This window comes from Penaeus japonicus, unplaced genomic scaffold (assembly GCF_977035675.1).
Source record: "Penaeus japonicus unplaced genomic scaffold, GWHDUDI00000001_assembly GWHDUDI00000041, whole genome shotgun sequence".
NCBI classification, from domain to species: domain Eukaryota; kingdom Metazoa; phylum Arthropoda; class Malacostraca; order Decapoda; family Penaeidae; genus Penaeus; species Penaeus japonicus.
Window position 1 is genome coordinate 24,077,446 of NW_028234443.1, and position 12,500 is coordinate 24,089,945.

General features: G+C 48.6%; 1 protein-coding gene across 3 annotated transcripts in view; it reads right to left on the minus strand.

Annotated features, from left to right (window-relative positions):
- LOC122260232 (uncharacterized) overlaps positions 1-12,500 on the minus strand; it is an 88,177-nt gene that overhangs the window by 8,173 nt on the left and 67,504 nt on the right. For all 3 annotated transcript variants that reach the window (XM_086534607.1, XM_086534608.1, XM_086534606.1), the window contains exons 4-13: positions 11,243-11,447; positions 5,178-6,169; positions 4,847-4,997; positions 4,290-4,522; positions 3,543-3,689; positions 2,843-3,064; positions 1,924-2,180; positions 1,434-1,689; positions 548-1,109; positions 1-214 (exon numbers count right to left, since the gene is read on the minus strand). The exon at positions 1-214 is cut by the window's left edge and continues 1,051 nt beyond it. In XM_086534607.1, coding sequence (XP_086390733.1) covers positions 1-214; positions 548-1,109; positions 1,434-1,689; positions 1,924-2,180; positions 2,843-3,064; positions 3,543-3,689; positions 4,290-4,522; positions 4,847-4,997; positions 5,178-6,169; positions 11,243-11,447 — 3,239 coding nt within the window. The remainder of the gene's footprint in view (positions 215-547; positions 1,110-1,433; positions 1,690-1,923; positions 2,181-2,842; positions 3,065-3,542; positions 3,690-4,289; positions 4,523-4,846; positions 4,998-5,177; positions 6,170-11,242; positions 11,448-12,500) is intronic.

The following is a 12,500-nucleotide window of genomic DNA, read 5'->3' on the forward strand; positions in this document are numbered from 1 at the left end:
TGCGCGTTCCACATGTCTCCGGCCTCGCTCTCCGTCTCGCTGGACACGCCCCCGCGCGTGGCCCCGGCGCCGCACTCCACCCCGAGGGCGTCGCGGACCGACTGGATGTAGTGCTCCAGCAGCGAGCCCGACGTCCCGACCGCGTCCTCGCCGCAGTCGCCCTCGCGCTCGGCCTCCACCTCACTCACGCTCACCTCGTGGAACTTGACGATTCCTGAAATGAAGCGGGAATGGACGCTCAAACTGGGGACTCATTCCAGGTTCCGGGATTTGCCAGTAAGAGGATTTAGTGTAACATCCCTGGCTCCCTTGAATAGCTTATTTCATTGATTCATAATTGAGGAGATTATTTATATAAGTGCACTCAATTACTGATTCTTTAACATGTGTTTTACCATCATTATCATTGTTATGATTACCATTACCAACATGACTATTAATATTATCAATAGCATAATAATCATTATTTCATCCCTCCCATTAGCATTATCATTTCCCTCATTATTACCATTATACCCCCCCCCCCGCCACATCCGTCCCTCCTGACCTTTGTTGGGCACGATGAGCCAGCTGTAGAGGCAGCCCGCCGCGATGCTGTAGTAGAGCACGGACGCCTTCTGCCGGTTGACGATGTCCACGATCTGGTCGACGGACGACGGCGTCGAGTCCTCGATGCGCGACGCCCTGGAGGAGGTGGAGGCGCCCTGCCGCTCCAGCAGGAGGTCGACGAAGGCGCGCGTGCGCCCCCGCTCCGCCACCAGCAGGGCGTCCTCGTTGCGGCCGAGCCCCACCAGCACGCGCTGCAGCGCCTGGTACGACGCCGTCTGCAGGTCGAAGAGGGACAGCCGGTAGTCCTGCGACCCGCGGGCCTCCCTCCGGATGGTGTCGAGCAGGTGGGCGGCGCGGTCGAGCTGCGTCTGGGCGGCCTCCAGGTCACCGTGCCCCCAGAGGGCCATGCCCAGGCGGTGCCGGATCTTGGCCTCGTCCTCGCGACGGCCGAGCTGCTCAGCGATCTGGAGGCCCTGCTGCAGGTAGGCCACGGCTTGGGTGGTGTTGCCCAGGGCGTGGTGCACGCGCCCCAGAGACGCGTACGCCAGCGTCTTTGCAACCTGCGGAGAACCAGGGCCAGTTACTGAAGGACTTCCTTTTTGGAAATCACATCGCACATCAATTTATATTTGTAAAAATGCAAAAAACGCATAGACTGTACTGCATCTTGTATTTCTACATATCATATCCAGTCAAGAAAATTTAAAGTATTTTCTTGCTGTATCTTATATATATGTGCTATCAATCTAAGCCAATATTATCCAAATAAATGCATTTAAAAACAGAATACAATAATGATCGCCTGCACTGCTTATACATTCATACATCATATATTTCTATAAATTATTTAGCCACAGCAAAATCTCTTTATTTTTCCGGCCTACCTTATCGTTCATTTGAGCAGCGATGCTGAGGTGTTGCTCGCCGTGGGTCACCGCCTGCTCAAAATTTCCCAAGGACTCGTAGGCGAGGCTGATGTTCCCGTGCGCCCGCCCTTGCTCCGCGGGGTTGGTCAGCTCGCCGGCGATCTTGAGGTCCAGCTGGTGGTAGCGCAGCGCCGTGCTGTACTCGCACATCTGCTGGTAGACGGTGCCCAGCCCGCACGCCGCCTCGCCCTCGCTCTGCTTGTCCCCGAGTTCTCTGCGGAGAGCGAGTTTCGACGTTATCCTCATTCGTGGTTTGATTAGTATCGATTTAATCATTCATTATTTTCATTTTCATTATTCTTTGGTTTATTTCTTTCTATGGGAGTTAATTATGGCAAGTGTAGAATGGGTATAAATGAAATTGAATGAAGAAGACACAAAGCCTTACAACACAAAAACTAATAAGTGAATAAATAGATAAATAAAATGCATGGCACGGCCCTCTCACCTCGCGATCTTGTGCTGGTGTTCCATGCAGGAGATCGCCTGCTCGAAGTTGCCCAGCAGGTAGTGGATGTGTCCGAGCTCTCCGTAAGCAGATCCCTTGGCAGCAGGGATGTTGAGCTCGTGGGACACGACGAGTCGCTTCTCGTAGCACACGAGCGCCTGCTGGAGGTTCCCGACGCACCTGTGGGAGCTCCCGAGGCCTCGGTAGGCTCGCTCCTGGTCCCGCGGACTCTTGGTCTTCAGGGCGATGGCCAGGTACTGTGGGGGGGGGGGAGAAGGGGGGACTTGGTTATACAGGGGCGTGGGTGTGAAGGAGGATGCTGTGTGCTTTTTATTATACATACGCGAGCCATGCGTGGAATGGAACGCAATGTATGTTTGGCTTGGGATGTGCATTATAATAATAATAATAATAATAATAATAATAATAATAATACAAATTGTAAATAGAACAGAAAACTGATAGGGCCACAAAAACTTAGTATTGTGTCTGAGCGGCACTAGACACACCCCAACAAGAACCACATCACCTATTATGAATATTTTTTCAGTTGCTTTAACTATCACGAAATGAAACACTAATCTGCGCCGTTTCGAGCAAGACTAGTCTCCTTATCAGCTGGGGAAAGCGAAACGGATCTTGATTTTCGCTGGAGTTAAGTTTCAGACCAACTTTGTACACACGTAACGGTGTTTGTTTTTATGAAATATATCCAAATGAGGTGTCTCTTAATCAGTATAATCATAATGATATTTGACAGCAAATAGATAAACAATTAGATAAATCAAATCATTCTAATGAACAAATACACTAAATATCAATGTGAGTAAATGTATATATATCAGTCAAAAGAGCTATACCTCAATAAAAAGAAAAACTCATCCCCATGACATGACAACACGTCAATGCGACATCTCACCTGCTCATGGCACTTGATCGCCTCCTCCGAGTCCCCGAGGGCGTCATAGCAGTCGCCGAGGTTCCCGAAGGCGCGGCCCTTGTCCACCACGGCCGTCGTGGTGGACAGCTGCTCGAGCGTGGCCAGCTGCTGCTCCAGGTAGCCGATGGCGTCCTCGAAGTGGCCCATGTTGAGCCTCGCGATGCCCAGGTTGCCGAACGCCTGCGCCTCCATGGCAGCGTCCTGGAGGGGGAGGGGGAGGGGGAGGGGGGTGCGTCAGTGGCTTGCGTGGATCATTTTGCTTTGTTATTCTGGCAGATGTGTCAGAATGGGAGCTAGCACTAAGGTGCGTAAACAGAGAGAGAGAGAGAAAGAGGGAGAGGGAGAGAGAGAGAGAGAGAGAGAGAGAGAGAGAGAGAGAGAAGGAGGGAGGAAGGGAGGGAGAGAGAGAGAGAGAGAGAGAGGGAGAGAGAGGGGGAGGGAGGGAGGAAGAGAGGGGAGAGAGAGAGAAAGAGAGAGAGAGAAAGAGGGGGGGATAGAAGAAGACGAGGAAAACGAAAAAGAAAGAGTGAACAAGAATCAGAAAGAAAAAAGGCTAAACAGAGACAGAGAAACACAAAATTACACACAAAGAAGAATGCACATATACAGACGCATCAACACAAGCAAGACAAGCAAGCAACCTCCAACCATCGTGCAGTGCTTGAATGCTTAATCGTACCTTCAGCTCCTTCGCTCGCTCCAGCTGTTCCTGGTAGCACTTCATGGCATTGGTGTAGTTGGCCAGGGACATGTGGACCGCTCCCAGGTGGCCGTGGGCTTTGCATTCTCCCTTGATGTCGCCCATTTCTTGGCGGATTGTGAGCTCCTGTGGGGTGGGGGGGAGGGGTACAAGGGGATAAGAATGGGTCATGATGGGTCATCATTTGGGTTGGTTTTTGAATGATTATGAGACACCCAGGGAGGGATCTAAATAAAGGGGTGCGAATATGAATTTACGTCTAGTATAATTAGCGGTTTTGCGATTCGTGAAAGGGAATAGATGAATAAAGATACTTGAAAAATTCTTGACATGTTATAAGAATTATTCAGATGGCGAATGAGGATCTAAGCAAATGAGTAAATATAGGAATCCTAGAACAGCTAATAATACAAATGGCTTTGATAACGATAATATTAATAATAAAAACGTTAACGATAATAATGATAATATTAATAATAAAAACGTTAATGAAAATAATATTACTAATAATAATAATAATCATGATATCAATACCAATAATAATAGTAATGATAATAATATCAATAATGATGATAATAATAAAACAACAATAATAACAATAATATGAAGAAGAATATTAATAATAATAACAACAATGATAATAATAATATGATATCAACATCATCATCTCATAAATAAACAGAAAGACCAATGAGAAGGCCGCATCCCCTCAGCCAGCGACCCCACCTGCGTGTGGTATCCGAGCGCCTTGTCGAAGCACTTGAGGAGGCGGTGCGCGAGGCCCAGCGCTCCATAGGCCGACGCCTCTAGCACCTTGTCACGTGACTGCTTGGCGAGGACCAGCTGTTTCTGGTAGACCTTGACGGCCTCGTCGTAGTTCTTCATCTTCATGAGGACGTCTCCGATGTTCCCCAAGGCGCGGAACTTCCCCTGCAGGTGTTTCATCATGTGGGCGAGGGCTGGGGGGAGAGGGACGGGGAGAGTGGGAGGGTTATGAGATGGCTATGTTATTTGTTGTTTGTTTGTTTAGTGGTGGAGGTGGTTTGTGTTGGGGTGATGCTGTGGGTTAAATTAATACTGAAAGGTTGATTTAAATGTTTTCCCTTACTGATTGAAATAAATATATCTTACTTGTATCTTGTATCTTACTTCCAAAATAAAGACATTTTTTTTTTTATGTGTGCCTTTACTTGACTCCATAGTCAAAAGAAAAAAACGCATCATTCATCCCACACATGCCGAACGTGACCTGCCATGACTTAAAACGTGCCACGAGGACTCACCAAGGAAGTATTTCTGGCACTCGAGGGCCGTCTCCGAGTTGCCCAGAGCAAGGTGAGCCAGACCCAGGTTGCAGTAGGCTCTCCCCATGGACTTCCGATCCTGCAGATCCTTCGCTAATGCAAGATCCTGGTCGTAGTACCTGATGGCTTCCTGCAAAGGTGTAGGGGAAGATGTTAGATTCAGATTTAAAGGAGGGAATAAGGAAGGTGTGAAGATGAAAAGGTGATAACGATTAAGATAATCAGGAAGTATTATTATTTAGACAGGATGATGTAATTATTCTTATAATGTAACTCTTAACTATTTGCGGGTCATGCCATGGAGTCTCACCTTGAAGTTCCCGAGGCAGTAGTGCGCGTAGCCGAGGAAGTGGCACGCCCTGGCCTCGCCCTCGGTGTCGTGCAGCTCCTGCGAGAGCATGAGGTACTGCTCGTAGTAGGGCACGGCCTGCGCGAACTCCCCCCTGGACGAGTGGCAGTTTCCGAGGTTGAGCAGCGCACACGCCTCGCCCGCCGTGTCCTTGAGTTCGCGGGCGATGTTGAGGTGCGAGTGGTAGTGCAGGAGCGCCATCTCGTGCATGCCCAGCGCCTGGTAGGCCACGGCCAGGTTGCCGTGCGTCGAGGCCTCGCTCATGCGGTCGTTCACCTCCTTGCTGATGGTCAGCTCCTGCTTGTGGTACTTGATGGCCTGCTCGTAGTAGCCCATGGCGGAGTAGGCGTTGCCGATGTTGCCGTAGGCCCTGCCCATGCCCGCGCGGTCCTGCAACAGGCGCGCGATGTTGAGGTGCGCCTGGTGGAGCTTGAGCGCCGCGTCGTGGTGCCCCATCAGCTGGTAGACGATGCCCAGGTTGGAGCAGGCCCTGCCCTCCGCCACCTTGTCCTTGGTGCTGAGCGCCATGTCCAGCTGCTTCTCGTGCCAGCGCTGCGCCTGCCCGTAGTCGCTCATGCAGCGCGCCGCGTGGCCCAGCCCCGCGTAGGCGCGCGCCTCGATGGTCCTGTCGCCCAGGTCCTGCGCGATCCGCAGCACGTGGTTGTGGAAGGCGATGGCCTGGTCGAAGTTGCGCTTGTAGTGGTGGCTGGAGCCCAGGTTGCTGTAGGCGCGGGCCTCCTCCACCTTATTGTTGAGGTGCTTGGCGATGCGCAGGTGCTCCATGTGGCAGTCGACGGCGCTGTCGAAGTCGCCCATGGCCAGGTACACGGCGCCCACGTTGCCGATCTCCCGCGCCTCCTGCAGCTTGTCGCCCATCTGCTTGACCAGCTGCACGCACTGCTTGTGCGACGCCAGCGCGTTCGGGTAGTCGCCGATCGCTGTGTACACGTGGCCTGGTCGGGGGAGGGAGCACGTGACCGTTAGTCAACGCACATGAATAAAGTGATAGAAGTTCTTTCGCTCGTAACCCAAAAATAACGAGCGATTACAGTCTTATCTGATTAAGTATCCTTAAAACTAACCGACTCCAAACTAAAAACTAACCGACTCAATACAAGTAGACTTACAGCTCAATAAAAAAAATAAAACGAAAGTACCATCTAAAAGAACCCCCATATTAAAGGGACACGCCAACTCCTCAGCATTCTTTCAGCCAGAGACAATACCAGATCCAAAACCGGGAGCAAAGCCTCCATTCACGAAACGTATTAATAAACTCCACGGCCGCTCCCTCGCAGATATTCATTCCCGGCACGGCAGAGAGACTGAATGCTCAACTTTCACATAACAGGAAACTATAAAGCCCAGCACCGCAACTCCGTCTGAGGGAGACCGAGCTGAATAATCCGGAAACGTGCATCGGAATAATGATAATTAAAATTAAAAAAAGACAATTTAGCCAGTACATGATAATGATAAGAATAATAATTGTTTTAACAATAATGATAATAATGATAACAATAGTAATAATAATAATAATAATAACAATAATAATAGTGATATTAATGATAACAATAATAAGAATAATGACAAGAATAAAAAATGCGCACCGCCGTATACATTTTGCATATCTGTGAATGAATATACACGCTTATAGCCATATTCATGTATTGGTCAAACTTGTATGTGTGTTTCTGTGAGTGTGTGTGTGTGTGTGTGTGTGTGTGTGTGTGTGTGTGTGTGTGTGTGTGCGTAACTGCATGCGTCAATCGCCTGCCAGTGAAGGCATCCCCCCAAGGCTTTCGCAAAGCGCGTCGCCGCGTCGCCGCACCGAGGGAGCCGAGCGACGGAATAAAAACCGCACAGATGACGAAGGGCCCCCGACAGGTCGACCCATCCGAGCGCCTCCCCTGCGCGAAGCCCCGGTGGCAGGCGGCGCCGAGACGAAGCAGTCGCCTCCTAATGAAACTGGCATGACTCGTTGATCCTGCGTCAGATACCCCAGCCGGGTCCTGGCGCCGCCGACCCCGATACAGCGACTCGTGACGGATATACGCTACGGTGACGAATCTCTGCGGTGTAATGCCCGGGGTGGATATTCCTGGTATTATGACCCGCCGGGGGGGGGGGGGGACGGGCGACGTAAGAATCCGGTATGATGGCGGGGTGGAGGGTGGGGTAAGGCGATGTACGATTGTGTGAATATGCTCGGTATAGTGATGGGGGGGGGGGGAACTGCGTGGATATCCTCACTCTGATGGTGGGAGGCGGAGGAATTGTAACGATCGTGTGGATATTATCGATATAACGTGAGAGAGAAAAAAAAAAAAAAAAAAACGTAAGAATCCATTACAAGAGCGAGAGACAGAACCGCGTGTGGGTTTGTGGATACCCTTACAATGACTAGGAAGAATCGGAACAATATATGATTTTGTGGATATTTTCCGTATAATGTCGGCCAAGAAAGGGGGAAATCTGAAGAACTTGTGGATAGTCTTGATATGTAGGAAAATGAGGGGAAAGAGTAAGAGTATAATTTTCAGTATAATGCCGGAGTAGGGAGGGGGGGGGGAGGGTTACGTTAAGATTCCTGTATAATCGTGGCAACAAAAGTGAGGGGGGGGGGTCGTATATGAATTTGCAGATATTCTTATTATGATTTTTATTTTTAAGTTAATGATACTATAAAATGGCAGGGTGGAGATAGAAACTTTTATAAGTATATATATCCTTTAATAATGAATTCAATCAAACATTAAAACTTGAGATTTGAAAAACGTGGAGAAAGCATGTAGACAATATTCAGACTAAAACAAAAACAAAATGAAAAATAGCCTGTCGTTGGCCATTGCAAAGTAGAGGCAAGTATTTGGAAAATCAATGTGGATGCTTTCTCTTACAATCAAAGAGAGAGAGCGCGAGGGGAAGGAGAGAGAGGAAGTGAGTGAGAGAGAGCGAGAGAGTAGGAGGGAGGAAGAGAGAGAGAGAGAGGGAGAGAGAGAGAGAGAGAGAGAGAGAGAGAGAGAGAGAGAGAGAGAGAGAGAGAGAGAGAGAGAGAGAGACCGCGAGGGGAAGGAGAGAGAGGAAGTGAGTGAGAGAGAGAGAGTAGGAGGGAGGAAGAGAGAGAGAGGGGGGGTAGGAGGGAGGAAGAGAGAGAGAGAGCGAGGGGAAGGAGAGAGAGTGAGTGAGAGGGAGAGAGAGAGAGAAACAGAGAGAGAGGGGGTAGGAGGGAGGAAGAAAGAGAGAGAGCGAGGGGAAGGAGAGAGAGTAAGTGAGTGAGAGAGAGAGAGAGGGTAGGAGGGAGGAAGAAAGAGAGAGATGGTAGGAGGGAGGAAGAGAGAGAGAGAGAGTAGGAGGGAGGAAGAGAGAGAGAGAGAGAGAGAGAGAGAGAGAGAGAGAGAGAGAGAGAGAGAGAGAGAGAGAGAGAGGGGGGAGGAAGAGAGAGAGAGAGAGAGAGAGAGAGGGGGGGAGAGAAGAGAGAAGTAGGAGGAGGAAGAGAGAGAGAGAGAGAGGAGGGAGGAAGAGAGAGAGAGAGAGAGAGAGTGAGAGAGAGAGAGAGTGAGAGACAGAGAGAGAGGGGGGGAGGAGGGAGGAAGAGAGAGAGAGAGAGAGAGAGAGAGAGAGAGAGAGAGAGAGAGAGAGAGAGAGAGAGAGAGAGAGAGAGAAAGAGAGAGAGAGGGGGGGGGGGTAGGAGTGAGGAAGAAAGAGAGAGAGGGGGAGGGTAGGAGGAAGGAGGAGAGAGAGAGTAGGAGGGAAGAAGAGAGAGAGAGAGACAGATTGAGATAGATAGATAGATAGAGAGAGAGAGAGAGAGAGAGAGAGAAAGAGACAGAGAGAGAGGGAGGGGGGGAGGAGGAAGGTAGAGAAGAAGAAAGAGAGAGAAAGAGAGATGAGAGTGATTAGCAGACTGAGAGAGAGAGAGAAGTCAGAGAGTTACAACATACTCTAAAGTCAAGCTGACATACGTTGCTATGACAACCAGCTGATCACCTCGGAAAACTATTGCAAGATCAAGGGAAATAAATTTATCCTTTTCTTCAGTAAAATCCAAGCCATAAGCTGTCTTGTGCATTGTGTGTGTGTCTGTGTGTGTTTGTGTGCGCATGTGTGTATGTGAGTGTGTCTGTGTTTATGTGTGTGTGTCGCAAAGATGATCTGACAGTTCCAAATATGCATGAATAACATACATACATAGATATGCAGAGATACATATAGAGTGGGCGATGAGGAGGCCATATCTATTGTTGGTTAGGGATGAGGGGCGAGGGGAGGGAAGGGGAGGGGAGGGAAGGGGGGAAGGAGAAAGGAGAGGGAAGGGGGGAAGGGAGAAGGAGAAAGGAAAGGGAAGGGGGGAAGAGAGAAGGGAAGAGGAAGGGGAGGAGAGGGGAAGAAGAAGGGAAGAGGAAGGGAAGGAGAAAAGAAGAAGGGAAGAGTTTTTTTGGGGGGAGGAGAAAGGAGAGGGAAGGAGGGAAGAGGAAAGGGGAAGAAGAAGGGAAGAGGTTGGGTGGGGGGGGAGGAGAAGGGAGAGGGAATAGAAGGGGAGGAGAAAAGAAGAAGGGAAGAGTTGGGGGGGGAGGAGAAAGGAGAGGGAAGAGGGAAGGGAAGGGAAGAGGAAGGGGAGGAAAGGGGAAGAAGAAGGGAAGAGGTTGGGTGGGGGGGGAGGAGAAAGGAGAGGGAAGGAGGGAAGAGGAAAGGGGAAGAAGAAGGGAAGAGGTTGGGTGGGGGGGGGAGAAGGAGAAAGGAGAGGGAAGGGAAGGGAAGAGGAAGGGGACGAAGAAGGGAAGAGGTTGGGTGTAGAGGGAAGAGGAAAGCGATAAGATGGGAGAAGAGGTAAGAGGAAGGGAAGGGGAAGAGAGAGGATAATGGAATAGGAGGGGAAGAGAAAGGGTGGTGTATGAGGAGGGAAAAAAAAGGGAAGGAGGAGGGAGTAGGTAGGAGGGGAAGGGAGGGGGGTGGAGGGAGAGTGACGAGGGTAAAGGATACTTGTATTGTATGGATATGAGAGAAGACAGGATCACCACTCGAGACAAATCGCCGCTTCCTTGACACCCTCGTCTGGCACTCCTTTTTAGGAACCTTCCTGACAGCAGTCCAGCAAGGGGGGGAGGGAGGGAGGGGGGGAAGGGGGCGAGTGGGAGGGGGAGGAGGAGGAGGGCAAGTGGGAGGGGGGAGGGAGCAAGTGGGAGGGGGAGGGGGCAAGTGAGAGGGGGAAAGGGGGCAAGTAGGAGGGGGAGGGGGCAAGTAGGAGGGGGAGGGGGCAAGTGGGAAGGGGGAGGGGGAGGAGGCAAGTGGGAGTGGGGAGGGAGCCAGTGGGAGGGAGGAGGGGGAGTAGGCAAGTGGGAGGGGGAGGGGGCAAGTAGGAGGGGAAGGGGACGAGACTGAGGGGGGGAGAGGGTTGGTATGGGAGAGGGAAAGAGAGATTCGGATGGAGGGTAGCAAACAGAAGGAGGGAGGGAGGGAGAGAGAAAGAGAGAGAGAGAGAGAGACTACACTAGCGAACTCCCCGAAGTAATTACCAGCATTTCTAAAGTCATGCTGAGGGTCCCAACGACCACCTGTATTAATTCTGATTTTTTCTGGACCATCTATTTCCCACCTGTAAAAAAAATCTTGTAAATACTGCTGCAAGTTTAACTGTCTCTAACTCATCTACAGATCGATCACCTGTAGTATTTCTAGCCAATCTATCTAGCCCAACCATCTATCATATCATATCTACGAGTTCTAAACCATTCTAACGACCACCTGTAGCACCTCTAAACGGCTCTATATCACTCCATCACCTGTAGGACCTCCATCACCTGTAGCACCTCTAAACAACTCTATATCACTCCATCACCTGTAGGACCTCCATCACCTGTAACACCTCTAAACAACTCAATATCACTCCATTACCTGTAACAATTCTAGACAATTCCAAACAACTCTTTACCTACTAGAGACCATTAGAAACCATTACAAAATAATAGAAACCACTTTTTAAAATGTGAAATAATAGAAATTAGAAAAAAATAGAAACCACTCACCGAGGCTGGTCAGTGCCGACGCCGCCGCCTGCGTGTCTTTGCATTTCATAGCGAGGACCAGCTGGTACCGGTGGGACGTCAGAGCCTCCTTGTAGTTCCCTTTGCTGAAGTAGGCGCTGCCGAGGTTCCCGTGCGCCCGACACTCGCCGGCGATGTCCCCGAGCGACTTGGCCACGGCCAGGTCTTGCTGCATGTACGACACCGCCTGTGGGATCGCAGGAGGAGAGAGGGAGGGATGGTGTGAGATTGGTTTCGAGGGGGAAGGCAGGGGCGAACCGGGGCTGGGTCTTTGGTTTGTTTGTTTGTTTGTTTGTTTGTGTGTGTGTGTGTGTATATGGGTGTATATATGTATATATATGTATGTATGTATATATGTTTGTGTGTGTGTGTGTGTGTGTGTGTATGGGTGTATATATGTATATATATGTATGTATGTATATATGTTTGTGTGTGTGTGTGTGTGTGTGTGTATATGTGTGTATATGGGTGTATATATGTATATATATGTATGTATGTATATATGTGTGTGTTTGTGTGTGTGTGTGTGTGTGCGTGTGTGTGTGTGTGTGTGTGAGTGCGCGTGCGTGCGTGCGTATATGTGTGTATATGTGTGTATATGTGTGTATATATGTATATGTATGTACGTATGTATGTATATATGTCTGTGTGTGTGTGTGTGTGTATGTGTGTGTGTGTGTAGATATATATATATTTTTTATATATGTATATATATATATACATACACATATATATGCATATATATGTATTTGTATTTGTATATGTATATATATATATATATAATATATATATATATGTATGTATATATATATAATATATATATGTGTGTGTATATATATAATATATATATACATATATATACATATATATACATGTATATATATAGATTATATATATATACATATATATATACATATATATATATATATATATATATATATATATATATATATATATTTAAAATGTGTGTGTTTGTCACCGTGCGCGTGTATGAAGCTATGTGTTTGCTTGCTTCTGTACATGATTGCCTGTCTGATGAAAAACGACAAAAATAGATAAAAATTACTGTGCGAGCACAATATGCGCTTAATAAATATGCATTTTTATCACGGCTTTGCCTAAGTGATCTGTATTAATAGTTTCTGTTGTCGCGTTGAACTTTTATCACATCAGTCACCCGAATGATAAATCATGGCTGATTATACATGTAGTCAGCTGTGTTCGACATTCCTTCACATAA